We start from the raw sequence: 15,927 nt of genomic DNA on the forward strand, positions 1-15,927 counted from the left end.
GTCCCACCGTCGCCATAAGCCTGTTTATGTCGGTGCGACATAAAGCAACTTGTAAAAGAAGAAGTAAAGACTAAAAATGAAACTGATGGTAAAGAGAGTGTGAGAAAAGTAACGGAAAATATACTGAACTCCGGAAGACCATTTGTTTGGTTTGAAACTTACACTTCCGTTGTAACTATACACGGAATTTTGGAACCTTGGCAGTTGCACTATCATAATGTTCTTGTGCATGTTTGTAAAATTCGTGTTTTAATCACTTTAATAAAGTAGGATACAATTCACTGTAAATGATTGCATTTGAGGGTCCTATTCATTGACTGATTTTAGTATTTCATTGTAAACTTTTTTTTTTTTTTTTTTTTTTTTTGTGAAATACTCGCCAGTTTCTGGGAACTGACCCCGATACGGTGTAGTTATAAGTTCAATTTTGACATCCCTCGCAATTTTAATTATCCTAAATGCCACATATAACTGACCATGGCTAAAAACACACCGCGATAAGTAAATACCTATTTCGTCGAAACTTTAACTTTTGCTTTGTTAATGGTTATTGCGAAAGCAAGACGTAATGGGAACTGCCTCCTTTTAAATTTGAAAGACAGTAGACTTCAAATGAATCCTAAGTAGTTCAGTTACATAACTATTGGAAGCACCTGTAATGACTTCTAATTTTATAATTTTGTCATACACTTTTCTATCATTCGCACTCCGTTTACTAAACCAAATGCCACGTACATTTTTCTTATAAGCATTACAATTGCACCAACTTTCAATTTGAATACATGTGGGGGCATTCCAAATGGTATTGTATGCTGCATACGAAAACTGTGTCTGCATCATCATCTGACTGAGTATCGACACAGTTGTATTCCTTAAAATTTTCTGGGATTAGATGTAGAACATCTTCATTTATGTTGTTACAGTCATCATTGAAGGGACTTACAATTGCTCTGCTATAATAAGCTGAGCAATTAAAGACAATTACCGAAAACGTGACTTACCAATAAATCGTTACTTAAAAAGTCATTGGGAATCCTTTTATCATTTCCTATTTCGCTCTTAATTTTATTATTTCCTAATTGCAGTAGCCTTGCCACGAATTCCTTTTCGGAAGTCATTGCACGCATATTTGTTTTCAATAGTAATACTTTAATTTTTGGACACATTTGAGTATTCTGGATACATGCCTCAATGATTTCAAAGAGCCATCTATCGGAATAACATAGAAAGGTCTGCATAGACAACCTTCACAGAACCCCCTATCGGACTAACATACAAAGATCTGCATAGACAACCTTCACAGAGCCCCCTGTCTGACTAACGTAGAAAGATCTGCGTAGACAACTTTCACAGAGCCCCCTATCGGACTAACAGAGAAAGATCTGCGTAGATAACTTTGACGGAGCCCCCTATCGGACTAGCGTAGAATGATCCGCGTAGACAACTTTCACAGAGACCCCCATCGGACGAACATAGAAAGACCTGCATAGACAAGTTCGACAGAGCCCCCTATCGGACTAACGTAGAAAGATCTGCGTAGACAACCTTCACAAGGCCCCCTATCGGACTAACGTAGAAAGATCTGCGTAGACAACTTTCACAGAGACCCCTATCGGGCTGGCATAGAAAGATCTGCGTAGACAACTTTCACAGAGACCCCTACCGGGCTGGCATAGAAAGATCTACGTAGGCAACTTTCACAGAGACCCCTATCGGGCTGGCATAGAAAGATCCGCGTAGACAACTTTCACAGAGACCCCTATCGGGCTGGCATAGAAAGATCCGCGTAGACAACTTTCACAGAGACCCCTATCGGGCTGGCATAGAAAGATCCGCGTAGACAACTTTCACAGAGACCCCTATCGGGCCGGCATAGAAAGATCGGCGGAGATAACTTTCATACACCCGTCTACCGGCGAATACAATTTACTGCAACGAACTAAGCATCGTATTGTTCGCAAATAAAGGACTTAATGAAATAGATAATATTTTTCTAGTAGTCCCGAGATGGAGACATTTACTAGGCGTTAGTATTGTGAATTTTTCACAATATTGCGTTACACGTTCAATTATTATATATAGGATATTACTAGGCCATATCAGTTAACCATCCATACTGGCGCCCTTGCAACTTGCAAAAGGCTGCTACCCCACTTTCGAATAGCCATTCGTTAGTCTGGTCTCTGGACAGATCCGCATCCGATAATACGCCCGTGGCTCGGTTTTATATAAAGAAGGAAGATACACATGTAAGGCGTTCACCAATGGCTTGTGGTTTAGACTCTGCTTCCCTGGTTCGAATTCTTCTCTCTTGGGCCACCATTTAACTACGTAATGTTTTTCAGTAGCTCGACTGTCCCACAAACACAGGAAACAACAGAATTTTGTGAATCCACTCCGTTATCCTAGAAGTAGTTCACAAATACGCCAGTTATGTTTCTTGTATTTAATGGCGTCTAGAATCAGTGACATACTTTTACGTGTTTCTTTCATACCAACTGCATCATGAGTCACAGGAACGGATGGCAGCTCATTGCCATTGTGCAGTAGCACAGCCTTCAAATTAATTTTGGAGGAGTCTACATAAATAAACCCCGATCTTCATTATTGTACATAATGTTTAGTTTTGACATCAAACTATTCACATCACAAGTACAGAGCGAACCATCTTTCTTAAAATATTGTAACAGCTCTTGATTCCTGTTTCGAAGGATTTCAATGTCCTTTCCCAGTAAATTCCACTCCTGAAGTCTTGAAGGCAGGAGGTCAGCATCTTGCTTTGACAGGTGTAGGTTACGCACTAAGTCATTCACTTCGTTCTGTGTGGGGGAAATGCGGTTTTCTTTCTTCCTTAGGACGGTAGGAAGAACTGCTTGATTCTGATGCCATTGCACGACTGTCTGAACCATTATGCTCTGATTCTGAGAGTTCTAGCCAATTTGAAGGAGCTAACGGTATTATAATTCATAGCCATGAAGTACTGGTCTGATGGCTGATCGCAAATTGAGGTATGAGATTCTCCGCTTATTTTTTTATGGATAATCTATTATTTTGGTTATGTGGAAGTAATAATTATCGATTTGATGCTTGCTCTCGCCATGTCATGGGAAATGCAAGCAGCAAATTCTGTTTCTTCCTCTTTTAGCCACTCAGTTTTGCATAGCACCTATTGCAAATTGGTTATATGTGGTCCGAAACCTTTATCTTGGTCACCAAGCGGACAGTCGAAATCCACGTGATGTGTAGTTTTCAGCAGTCTTGTAATAGGTTTCCTTTGATTACTAGGGGTGAATTCTCCGCATAGGAAACAAGAACAATGCGGGGAATTTAACCACCTACAACAAAACATGAAAATTCTACACTTTACACTTCACATGCAACAGCTAGATCGTACCAACACGGTTTAAACAGATATACTTGGTAAGTTAATGGAAATGTTGAGAAGCAAACTTCATACTCTTTCTACAACCACAGTTGCAGTGATCCGCTTAAAATAAGACCACGATTCTAATCTTATCCATTTTCCAGAACTAATATTTATGCGTGCAGCGGTCAGTATAAACAACGAAATCTTATCTTCCTGCCGTGATAGAAACATTCTGTTTCAGCAATGATATCAGCACATTATACGTAATAAAATCCACTTCTTCCATTCCCAGTTCCCAAATCCGTGTTGAGTTGAGATGTATTATTATTATTATTATTTTTAATTTTTAATTTTTTGCTAGGGGCTTTACGTCGCACCGACACAGATAGGTCTTATGGCGACGATGGGATAGGAAAGGCCTAGGAGTTGGAAGGAAGCGGCCGTGGCCTTAATTAAGGTACAGCCCCAGCATTTGCCTGGTGTGAAAATGGGAAACCACGGAAAACCATTTTCAGGGCTGCCTGTATTATTATTATTATTATTATTATTATTATTATTATTATTATTATTATTATTATTATTATTATTATTATTATTTATGTATTTATTTTCCTTAAATTGTACATGTACAATCTAGGGTGTGGTAGATGGAGAAGGGGCATGCCCTACATACACAGAAGTGCCTCCACCCCCACATCTGGCCATAAAACTAGGCCAGATCCACATGGGCGACTCACGAACTCACGACCTCACCAGAATGTCATAAACGGTAGAAAAGGAAGAAAAAGAACTTAAGTAAACCAACAAAGCATGAGGGGAAAAAGCTGACGCTGCACCCATTGTTTTAGAACAGACTTCGCCTTTTTATTCTGGTCAATAAGTTTGCCATTCTCATCAATTTCACATGTCGAAGACGAATGACTTTCCCAACTCTTTTTCGATTTCGACAGCGTGCACTAATTAATATACATTCGATAAGTAGGGTAGAGCAGAGTCTTATAATCACGAAACTGAACACTTCCTCGTCGCTTTTTTTAAACAATGTACACAACGCCCTAGCTTATTTTCGGATTTGTCCGACTCATTGGCTAATTAGCTTGCGTGCTGGCCTTGTTCCAAGGAGTCACGAGTGCACGGTCGAGTCGGGGATTTTAACTTTCATTGGTTAATTCGGATGGCTTGGGGACTGGGTATTTGTGTCTTATTCAGTTTTAGAATGAATCATCCATCCTCACAGACTTGTGCAAGTCACCTATAGGGCGTCAACTTGTCCGGCTGTATGGCTAAATGGCTAGCGTGCTGGCCTTAGGTGTGTGTGTGTGTGTGTGTGTGTGTGTGTGTGTGTGTGTGTGTGTGTGTGTGTGTGTGTGTGTGTGTGTGTTTTCCCTAAATAGAAATTAAAAGGAAGAACAAGTAAAGAATGAGGCAAATAAGAAAACATCATGGAAAATTATGAAAATTTAAAAAATACGTACGAAACAATGGAACTGCCGATATGGAGAGAATTACAGTACCTTTAACACTGATTATTCAGCTAAGTTGTGTAAGTTTGTTCATTATGTTAAAAATGCTACCCGCAGGCCACACGTCATTATTTTTTTTAAATATGGGATTTTGTATGTTCTACATCATATTACTCGATCCGGGCACATAATATGATACCATGGAACACTAGATCATAGCAAGGAACGAAGTTAGGGTACTCTGCACAAGCACTGATGTTGTTCGATATATCAAACAAAGATGCTCCGACAGTTCTTGTGTACATAAACGTACACTAAATCAGCACGTAAGACTTCACAAATGGCTCACGAATATGTCAAGTTATTCGGTGATTTGTGTATCAGCCAAAAGTATAGAGTAGCCTATATATTACTAAACAGCTACAAATAAAACCGTCCACTGGCTTTTTACTCACATATTAAAACATATTTCGCTAGAGCACATCTACACAAAATTTCACTCAGCTATAAACAAAAATATGTTATTATTATTATTATTATTATTATTATTATTATTATTATTATTATTATTATTTGCTAAACACTTCTGTTGATTTCATTTACAGCTGCATTCTCGTTAGGAATAACGCCACCTAGGTAGCACAAATCCTTGGCTTCTGTATCTGAATTTTCCCAGTTCGTAGCTTTCTTCCACTTTGACTTGTTCACATGCATGGTGTTAAAATTAACAGGAACTATCTTTACTGCCATTCCTGAAGTTATGCCAAGTGTTATTGAACTAAGTATTTATGTTATGTTTGTGTATTTTCACAGGGTCTTATCCGAGTCCAAGACTGTGATGTCCCATTAGCAGTTAATGGAGTGTATGATACTTACGAGCTGGAGGAAGTAAGAGTTCCACTCGAGAAAAAAGACAGCTTTATGATCTTTATCGGTAAGTCCATTAAATATGGTTTGTTGTTCCCAGGTGCTCATGTAAACGTATTGGTGCCACTTCATACTGGCAGTGAGGTCAGTTTACAGGCGCACGAATATTTGGGAGGTTTTCGATGGCGCAAGGATAAGAAAGAGCTAGGTTGGGACGGTACCCGCCGTGGCCTTAATTAAAGTGAAAATGTGTAAGAATTGGAAATTACGAAAAACTATCTTCAGGGCTGGTGATGGTGGGGTGGGAATCCACCATCTCCCGAATACAAGCTCATTGCTGCGTGATCCGAACTGCGCTGCCAACTCGCTGACTGACGCTCCTTGAAATGATATTTTCTTTACGTCCGTTGAAAAAGTGTCATCTGTCCAACGGGTGTGGAAATTGTGCATGAATCTGCAGAGGCTCGTTCGAGGAGCTCTGCTATTGATCACTTGGAATGGGAGAACAGAACACCATCTTGTACTGTCAAGAAAGGAGCTGTAACAAACACTTAAACATCTTGGGTGATTTGGTTGAATACAGCAGTTGGTACCTGTTAAAACCTGCAGTGCGAAACATTACTTGTTGGCTTATATCTTGCTCTCTCTGCTTATCCTTGTGGCGATTATTTCTCTTGTATTCTGTTATAGATACTATCAATAGCGTAGCCACGGTTGGCCGATAGTTACAAAATGATGGTAGAACACAATGTAGGTGCATGAATGACTGATACAAGTGAATTACAGATCTCTTGGTTCTACAGTTATGTCTCTGAATGTTTCTTACGTGTAGCCTATAGTTTATTGTCAGTTTCTCTTTATTTTATTTTTGTAAAAATTACCTGGCGTGAGTCTTGAAATCTTAGCAATGTTTCACTCATTGCCAATTCCGAAAACATGTCTCATTTTGTGTCATGCTGTTGCCATTGGCTTTTAATTTTTATAGGAACTGCCATAATCATTTACTGCTGTTCTGAATAAAAGTAGAGCTAGGATTTCTATGTAATACACGTATATAGGCGCTATATGTATTTTTATTTCTTTAAATATGGTCAAATGTAGAATTAATGACTATATTTTTAGCTGCCAAACAATGTCTTGTATTGCTTTTTAGGACCTAGAGAAATGCATCAAGCTAGTGAATTCATCAATTAATCGATATTGTTTTCTCACTTCACTTTCATTTTCTGCCATTGTTAATTCAGTATGATTCTGAAACAGATTGTCTCGCAATGCTGGTTTAAGTTTTGGAATCTGAAACTTCTATTATCGCGCAGAATTTATGCAATGGTGCATATTTTAAATTGCAGAATAACTCTTTCCCATCCTTGCAGGGCCTTCATTCTAAATGTAATTGAGGATCTAGTTTCTCTTGACATTTTGAAGGGAGTAAGCTTACTGACAGAGCTTTGCTTTGTTCTACCTGACTCAAATAGCTCACATGACAGCCATGATACTTTTAAAACTATCCTTGTTTTCTCAGTCACTTCACATTCAGAAACTATATTTGTATTAATCGGTGACTTCACCTGTATTGCCATGCTTTCTATAAATATAAATGGAGAAGTTCCTGCTCTCTTCACTGCAGAAGAAAAATATGTTTGAATATTGGATGAAGACTGTGAAATATGGAAAAACTAGCTCATATACCCGTGCTTCGCTACACGTTGTGAGTAAAATTTTATTAGATTGCATTGCTCTTAGCTCTACTCGAGAAACAATGGTGAGGTTGCCATATGTCGTTGCTCTTGTAAAGTCCGGGTTGGGGAGTTTTCATTATAATGAGAAGCCAGTCAGAGCCGAGTTTGGGAATTTTCATTATAATGACAGGCCCCTTTTCCTACTGCCAGTAACAATCGAGTTGGGGAGTTTTCATTGTAATGGGAGGCCTCCTTGCCTAATGCCGGTCACACTTGACTTCGGAAATTCTCATTATGATGGCAGGCGCCCTTGCCCACAGCCAGTCACTATTAAATTGTTCAGTTGTCATTATAAAGGCAGACCCCTCCCCTTGTCTACTGCCGTTCAAATTAATTTCTTCAAGTTTGTCATTTAAGTCACATTCGAGTTGGAGAGTTTTTATAATAATGGCATGTTCCCATTTTATACTGGCAGTCATAATGAACTTGGGGTGTTTTCATTATAATGGCAGACCCCTTGACTACTGCCGGTCACACTCGACTTGGGGAGTTCTCATTATAATGGCAGGCTGCCTTGCCTACAGCCAATCACAACTGAATTCTACTACCGTTCAAATTATGTTGCCCAGGGTTGTTGTTGAAGTTAGGTTGGTTTATAAAACTTCCTTGTAAACTACATTTTTCGTTCGCCTTTTTGGCTACATAATAACAAGTCTGTCACGAGAGCTTACGCCTGAACATTCTACGTATAACTGGCCATGGAAAAAACTATAATTCGTTAATTCCACACCAGCAACGTTTACAGATTGCCCCTCAGCTTTGTTTATTGTCATTGCGAACCATAGTGTAACAGGACCGTGCAGTCGTTTGAATAGGAAGTGGTAGTCTGAGGGTATTACAGAGGGTGAAAACTTCTTCTCCCGCACTACATCCCGTGAAGGTGAATGCTTCCAACACGTTAATATGTAAAGACTTCACTTGCAGCCTGGGTGCTATTAAAGAGCTTAGAAGATATTAGATTCCGTAGCAGCATAGGTACTCCAGTTTTCAGACTGAGATTGTGAGAAGGAACTCCACAGTGTAGTGCAGTGTCAGCCAACTGCGTGTACGTGTGATGTCAGGTAATACGTCACACACTCTGCTCGGGCAGCGAAACGAAGTACTTAGTACTGTAACTGAGAAGTGAAGGCTAGAGGGGCGAGGGAAAACACAACGTAATTCGTAGGGGGAGGCCCAAGAGTTGCAGGTACAATGCGGCATGTGCAGCACATATTTCTCTCTACATATTTTATTGTAACGTAACTCTGTTATGAAGTAGCATAAGAGTTATAAAGCAACTTTACTTCTACATATACAAACTAAACATTTAGCTGTAGCATTCCTATCATTTTCGACAAATAAATATAGATCTTCCCATAAAGATAAAGAGATCGGAGGGGTAGGTAGCTTGTCGCACCGTGATGTGCCCGGTTCATCCATACGTACTGTACCACTACCACCACCACTACGTATAGCACTGCACGTGTTTACTAGTACTACAAAGCGAGGCTGTCTCTTCGTCTCACTCTACGACAGCGTCTCCCCACCTTCTGTGCTCATACGTCACATGTGCTCTCCGACGTCACACGGGCTCTCTTACACCACACGCCAGCCAGTTGGCTGCCCCTGGTGTAGTGGGTCATGTCCTCTATCTCCACCGCAGAATCCACAGACTTATTACCTCACCATCTTAGTAGGATGTTTGTGCAATAAGAAGTGAGAATTGTTCCCTCCGTAAGCCAATTCGGCCAGCGGACCAGTGTCGTAAGGTAGGGAATAGTAAAACTGGACCCATCTCCCTTCATGGGTACAACACGGTGAGGTATCATAGGTATCATTACGCAACGAATAGCAATGAGCTCCGTGCCCAACAAATCCTATTATGAGAAAAAATAACTAGGAGAAACAGGAACTACAGCATACAGGGGCTGTGGGTAAACGGAAAGGAAAGGATGTTCGTTGTGATCAAAATGAATCTGAACAGGTGGAAAGTACTAAGAGTAAAAGTTACTTCAATGAGCTATATGAAGCTGTATACCTCTGATCGTACTGTTGTAAATGAAACAGTCGTACGCAGATACCCGTCTGTGCTTTTCTTGGTACAGAAGATAGATTCACCGGGCAAATTGGCAGTGGGGTTAGCTGCATCCGGGAGATAGTGGGTTCGAACGCCACTGTCGGCAGCCCTGAAGATGGTTTTCCGTGGTTTTCTATTTTCACACCAGGCAAATGCTTGGGCTGTACCTAAATTAAAGGCCACCGCTTGCTTCCTTCCTACTCCTAGGCTTTTTCTATCCCATCGCCGCCATAAGACCTATCTGTGTCGGTGTGACGTAAAGGGTCAGCTCTGAGTAATTGGGACTACAATTACAGCGTTGTAATCGAGCACGTGCCTGCAGAGTTTGGGCCACGTAGCTATCGGTTTGCATTCGGGAGATAGTGGTTTCGAATCCCAATGTCGGCAGGACTGAAGATGATTTTCCGTGGTTTACCATTTTCACACCAGGCAAATGCTGGAGCTGTACGTTAAGGCCACGGTCTCATTCTTCTCACCCCTAACCCTTTTCTCTCCATTGTCGCCATAAGACATACCTGTGTCGATGCGACGTAAAGAAAGCAAGGAAGGAAGCATAGTCGCCTCTGTACAGTCCGTGAAGGCCCTGGGGAAGGTGGAAGCTGCATGCTGAGCTTACAGATAGTGGAAGCCATAGCTTCGTAATGTTTGCAGCAAAGTGAGGACACATGTTGTACGGTTATATGAATAATATTGTCGCACTAATCACTTCTCAAGGAGTTAGACTTTGATGTCTTAATACCTTGTAAATGACAACATTTTATACGAACCTAATAAGTACTTTGACCATTTGTCACATGTCGGTAAAAAGTGTGTCCCTGTCACTTCGGTGGTATTAATATTAAAAAAGGCGTAATTAAAGTATTTACATGTGTATGGTTTCAAACGATGTCATATACTAACAATATTCAAGAATGAATTGTTAAAAGGACTTAAGTCCATGTACTTTAAACACCTTAATCTGTATGTAAAATTACGTGAAAATTAAAGAACCTATATCCTACATGTTATACATTACAGTTTGAATCATGAGAATAGTGCAATTTACAAGAACAAAATTAACCGATTGATAAATAACGTGTTTTATGTCTCTGAAAATTACATTCTATGGACTTACGCCCTTTTAACAAGTCATGATTCAATTATCGGCGCACGGCGCATGGGTCCTAGCATTGCAGAGATTACACGCGAATTCGGGTTTCCGAAGTCAGCAGTGTCGAGGGTGGATCTTCAATAACGCAGAGAGAATGTTATCACCCGGGAAGACCACAGATGTTTAACGAACGGACATCCCGTCGCCTCCGCAGAACCATATTATGCGCTCGACGGGCTACTGAGAGTCGCATCACCGTCCAATAGAATGTTGGCAGTCAGGAACTCATGTCTACCAGGACTGTGTCCCTTTGCTGACATTCCGACACAGAGCTCAATGATGTGCTTAGGCCCGATTCAATCCTGTCTCCAGTTGTATCGAGCTGATAGGCGTATGTCCCATGAAGCTATGGATCCTGCGTGTCAACAGCGTTGTATCCAGACAGGAGGTTGCTCAGTTCTAGTCTGGGCAGCGTTCTCATGGACAAAATTAGGCCCCATTGTCAGGCTGCAGGGAAGTTATGACCACGGATTGGGCCTCCAGATACCCTGATATTAATCCAGTCGAGCTGTCGATGCTGGTGTACGCTCCATAAGCCCTGCACCAGTGCAAGATGCGTGAGTCCAGATCCCTCAACGATTCCAACACCTTGTAGAGTCGATGCCTCACCGTCTTGCTGCCGTTTTGAGGACTCGCGGAGGAACAACTCGTTATTAACATCACATTCAGTGTCTTCTCGTGACTTTTGGCCACTCATTGTATGTATGTCGTAAAAAATGGCCCTATTTTAAGGTAACAATTGGCGTTTCAAAAATTATTCGTTGATTCTCAAGTGACCGATACCAGTTATTTTGCGAATTTGCACGTCAATCCAAGTAAAACAATGCCTCATCTGAAAACAGCATTAATTAAGCACTGTTAACGTACTGAAGAAATCAACTTCAATAATAGTTCATTGCGGCTGAATCAACGTTGTAAGCCTTAAAATTCAGTTTTCTTTCCGCCCACCGTACAAAAAATATGAAGCCTGAATTTGCAGAGCCAGTTTCCTTAAAGATTTTCGGGGGGATCGCTCAAGTCTTTCAAAAGCATTCTTCCTTTAAGACAGTCGGTTGTGAAACTGAATTTTTGTTTAGCATTGACCCCAGAGTATTAAATTTATTCAGAATGTCCTTAATTCAGTAACGCACTGCTTTCAAGTTCCAGGAAATTGTTCGCGGAATTCTCTTCTCACTCTCCCAGCAGATTTGTGTGTTGAAAATCTACAGTACTTGAAAATATGCTGTTCGGAAGCTTATCGCAGACTAGCTGAGGTCGTGACATAACTGGGTGACCTATATGGGGGCAAAAGTTGCCCTAGGTTCACGCAACACTAGTACCTTGGGTCACCACTTGTATCGGAAATATCTAAGCGCGGTATGACAATCGTTTGTTTATTCCTCGCGGACGACGTGATTGAGCGTGCACATGGCTGCCAACCTCTCTACTTAGGAACTAAAATAAGCCGTGCCTGATTTTTTCCTTGCCGTGCGGAGAGTATGTGCCGCGGCCATAGAAATAAGCCCGTCGAAGCGACCACTGTTTTAATGACTGAGATAATTCTCATAATTGATGGTAATGACGTCATATCCGATTATATGTTGGCCAGTAGCAATGAATATATTGCGTGCACCAATCCAGTTGCCAGTTATCCCCTGTACAGCTTATGGGCGAGTGGATAACGCAATAGCCATCTGACCCATATTGAGCATTAGCAATTAGCCGCGGCTTCGCTCGTGTGGATTTCGTAATTTCATCAAAGTAATCGTTCCTCGGCATTGTACTAAGACATTATCTGAAAGTTCCTAAAGTATAAAAACTCACCCAAAAATTGAGTTTCATTTACCTCAGAAATTTTTTGTAAACCATATTTGTGGTATTACCTTTTGCGGCTAAGACGACCATGCAACACAGAAGTGTACATGTGAAAAAAACAAATACATATGTTTCTTCATTTTTTAAGGAGATTCCAAATACCTATTCCGACATCTGTAACATCTTCATTTTTTGAGATATACCTAGGTACATAAGTATCCCCATAAAAGGAATTCAACCCCTTAATCAGTCCTTCCCCCGGCCCCACCCCCATTTAAGTGTATTTTCCGAAAACCAAAATACATGTTTCTTTATTTCTAAAGGAGACTCCAAAACCAATTTTCACGTCTGTGACAACTTTAGTTTTTAAGATATAAGTATCCTCATTAAAAATAATTCAACTATTTTTCACTTCTTTTCACCCAACGTTAAGTGCTTTCTCCGCAAACAAAAAGGTACATGTTCCTGTATTTTAAAGGACTTTCCAAATACCAAGTTTGTTGTCTCTAACGTGTTAAGTTTTTGACATATAATGTAGATATACCGGTACTCATTTTAAAAATTAACCCGCTTTTCCAATTCTTTCAGCCCCTTAAATGGATATTCCGGAAACAAAAAAATACGTGTTTCGTTATTTTTAAAAGAGAGTCCAAATACCAGTTTTCATGTCTGTACGTCTGTTACACCTTCAGTTTTTGAGATAAGTATATACTCATAAAAATAATTCAAATTCTTCTTCTTCTTCTTCTTCTTCTTCACTTCATTCCACCCCTCTCTCGCCTTAGCTGGCCTTTCCAAAAACAAAAAATACTTGTTTCTTTATTTTGAAGGGAAATTCAAAATACCAACTTTCACGTCTGTAACAGCTTCAGTTCTTAGGATAAAGTATCCTCATAAACATATTTCAACTCCTTATTTACTTATTTTCAACCACACACCCCTTACGTCGATTTTCCGAAAAAAACAAATGCGTGTTTCTTTATTTTTAAAGGAGATTCCATATACCAATTTTCACGTCTTTAACATCTTTAGTTTTTGAGATATAAGTATCCTCATACAAAGAATTCAACTCATTTTTCAATTCATTCACCCCCTTTAAGTGCATTTTCCGAAGGCAAAATAACACGTGTTTCTTTACTTTGAAAGAATATTCCAAATACAAAAGTTCATGCCTCTAACATCTTCAGTTTTTGAAATATAAAAAACCTCATAAAAAGAATTCAAATCCTTTTTCACCCCAGCCCGTTAAGTTGACCCCCCCCCCCAAAATGCGTGTTTCTTTATTTTTAAAGGAGATTCCAAATACAATTTTTCACGTGTGTAACATCTTTAGTTTTTGAGATATAAGTATCCTCATACAAAAAATTCAACTAATTTTTCAATTAATTCATTCCCTTAAGCGGATTTTCCAAAGACAAAAGATTACCTGTTTATTTACGTTGAAAGAACATTCCAAATACAAATTTCAACGTCTGTAACCTTCAGTTTTGAGATATAAGTTTCTTCGGAAAAAGAATTCAATTTTTTTCACTTCCTTCCACACTCCCCACTAAACTGAAACAGTACTCGTTTCTTTAAAAGAGCTTCCAGATACGAATTATCACGACTGTAACATCTTCAGTTTTTGAGATACATGTATCCTCGTAAAAGGAATACATCTCAGTTTTCATCCTCTTCACGTTTGTAACATCTTTAGATTTTTTGGTATATATATATATATATATATTCATACAAATAATTCAAGTAATTTCTCATTTTTCACCGCCCTCCCGTTAATGGGTTTTTCGAAAACAAAAGAATTCGTGTTTCCTTATTTTTAAAGGAGATTCCAAATACCAGTTTTCACGTCTGGAACATGCTAAGTTTTTGAGATATACTGTAGATATGCTAATTATAAAAAATGACCGTCTTTTCAGTTCCCCTTCAGTGGATTTTCCGAAAAAAATATGTTTCTTTACTTTTACAGGAAATTGCAAATACTAGTTTTCAAATCTGTAATACGTTAGCTGTCTGAGATAATTTTCGGATATATTCTTTTTAAAAGTTCACATGTTTGTCACTGATGTTCACCCTCTATTCATCGGATTATCCAAAAACACAAAAATACGCGTTTCTTTATTTTCAAAGGAGATTCCAAATACCAATTTTAATGTCTGTAACATTTTCAGTTTTTGAGATATGTCTCCTCATAAAAGGTGATCAACCCCTTTCCCCCCATTCTTGACCCTCCCCCCCCTTTAATGGGATTATCCGAAAGCAAAAAATACGTGTTTCTTTATTTTTAAAGGAGATTTCAAATACCAATTTTTAGGTCTGTAAACTTTACGGTTTAGGGACATAGATATCCTTATTTTAAAAATCATCGCCCTTTTCACCCCCTTAGCTCCGGAATATCCAAAAATCCTCCATTATTGAGCACCTACACCCTAATATAAATGTATCCCCAAAATTTCATTTCTTTATGCCCAGTAGTTTTGGCTCGGCGATGACGAATCAGTCAGTCAGGACAAGTTATTTTGTGTATATAGATTTGTTCATTTCATATCACCATTCGTTGAAATCGATGTTTCTTATTTTTGTTCCATGAGTGTTTTTATTGCCAATTTTTTTTCTCAAAATGGAGGTGTTGCTCTTTAAAGGGATGAAAATGGTTACTTTTATGTCAGAGTAAATAACCGGCACATTTCATGCTTTCAGGAATCGATGCGCATCGTATAATAGAGCCTTTCATGCATGAGGATTCGGGAGTGAGCGTTGTGAGCCCATCCGAGGCAGCTGGCGAGGACGACCGAGTGAGCGGGGCGAGCTCAATTGAGGTGATTGAGCTGGATTGAGACAATGTGATATAAGCAAAAGTTTAATTCGGGAGCACTCGTGTACCTCGCCCACTATAATTTATTATAATTATTTAATGTATATAATTCATTTAATTTAATTTTCTATCCTAATTTAATTTAATCTTGTTTAATCTAATTTAATTGTAATTATTTAATTCATGTAATTTAGTTTTCTGTCCTGATGTAATTTAATTTAATCTTGATTTCAATTTTAATTAGTTGTAATGATTTAATTTTTATAATTCATTAAATTTACTTTTCTGTCCTTATGTAATTATATTTAATATTATGTAATGTAATTCAATTTCAATTTGAATCTAATTTCATCCACTTTAGTATTAATTTCTTTTTAATTTAATTTTATTTTATCTAATGTAATATTCATTGTAATTTAATAATCTTTTTTTAAGAATTCACTGTAACTTACTGTAAATAAAAATTTGGTTACATTGTATCGCGTTTGTGTTTCCTTTCCCGTGATAATCCTGTAGCAAACATAGCACTGTTCAGTCGATTCTCCCTCTAGCTTGTTGTCATGCGAGTTCTGTATGTATGACTACTTATCCTAGCTTGCTTAGTAACAGTGTACCAACTGCTTCATTCGAACGCGTGGAGTGGTCACTACCCTGGCTAGTTTTATTTTCGAAAGCAGGC

The 15,927-nt window shown here is 39.0% G+C and overlaps 1 protein-coding gene across 1 annotated transcript in view; it reads left to right on the forward strand.

The window, feature by feature from the left end:
* LOC136863882 (zinc-regulated GTPase metalloprotein activator 1) overlaps positions 1–15,598 on the forward strand; it is a 209,828-nt gene extending 194,230 nt beyond the window's left edge. Inside the window, exons 6-7 of the mRNA XM_068226061.1 lie at positions 5,644–5,764; positions 15,134–15,598. Of these exons, the coding sequence (XP_068082162.1) occupies positions 5,644–5,764; positions 15,134–15,270 (258 nt within the window). The 3' untranslated portion in view covers positions 15,271–15,598. The remainder of the gene's footprint in view (positions 1–5,643; positions 5,765–15,133) is intronic.
* Positions 15,599–15,927: the final 329 nt, after the last annotated feature.

This window comes from Anabrus simplex, chromosome 2 (genome assembly GCF_040414725.1).
Source record: "Anabrus simplex isolate iqAnaSimp1 chromosome 2, ASM4041472v1, whole genome shotgun sequence".
Classification (NCBI taxonomy): Eukaryota; Metazoa; Arthropoda; class Insecta; order Orthoptera; family Tettigoniidae; genus Anabrus; species Anabrus simplex.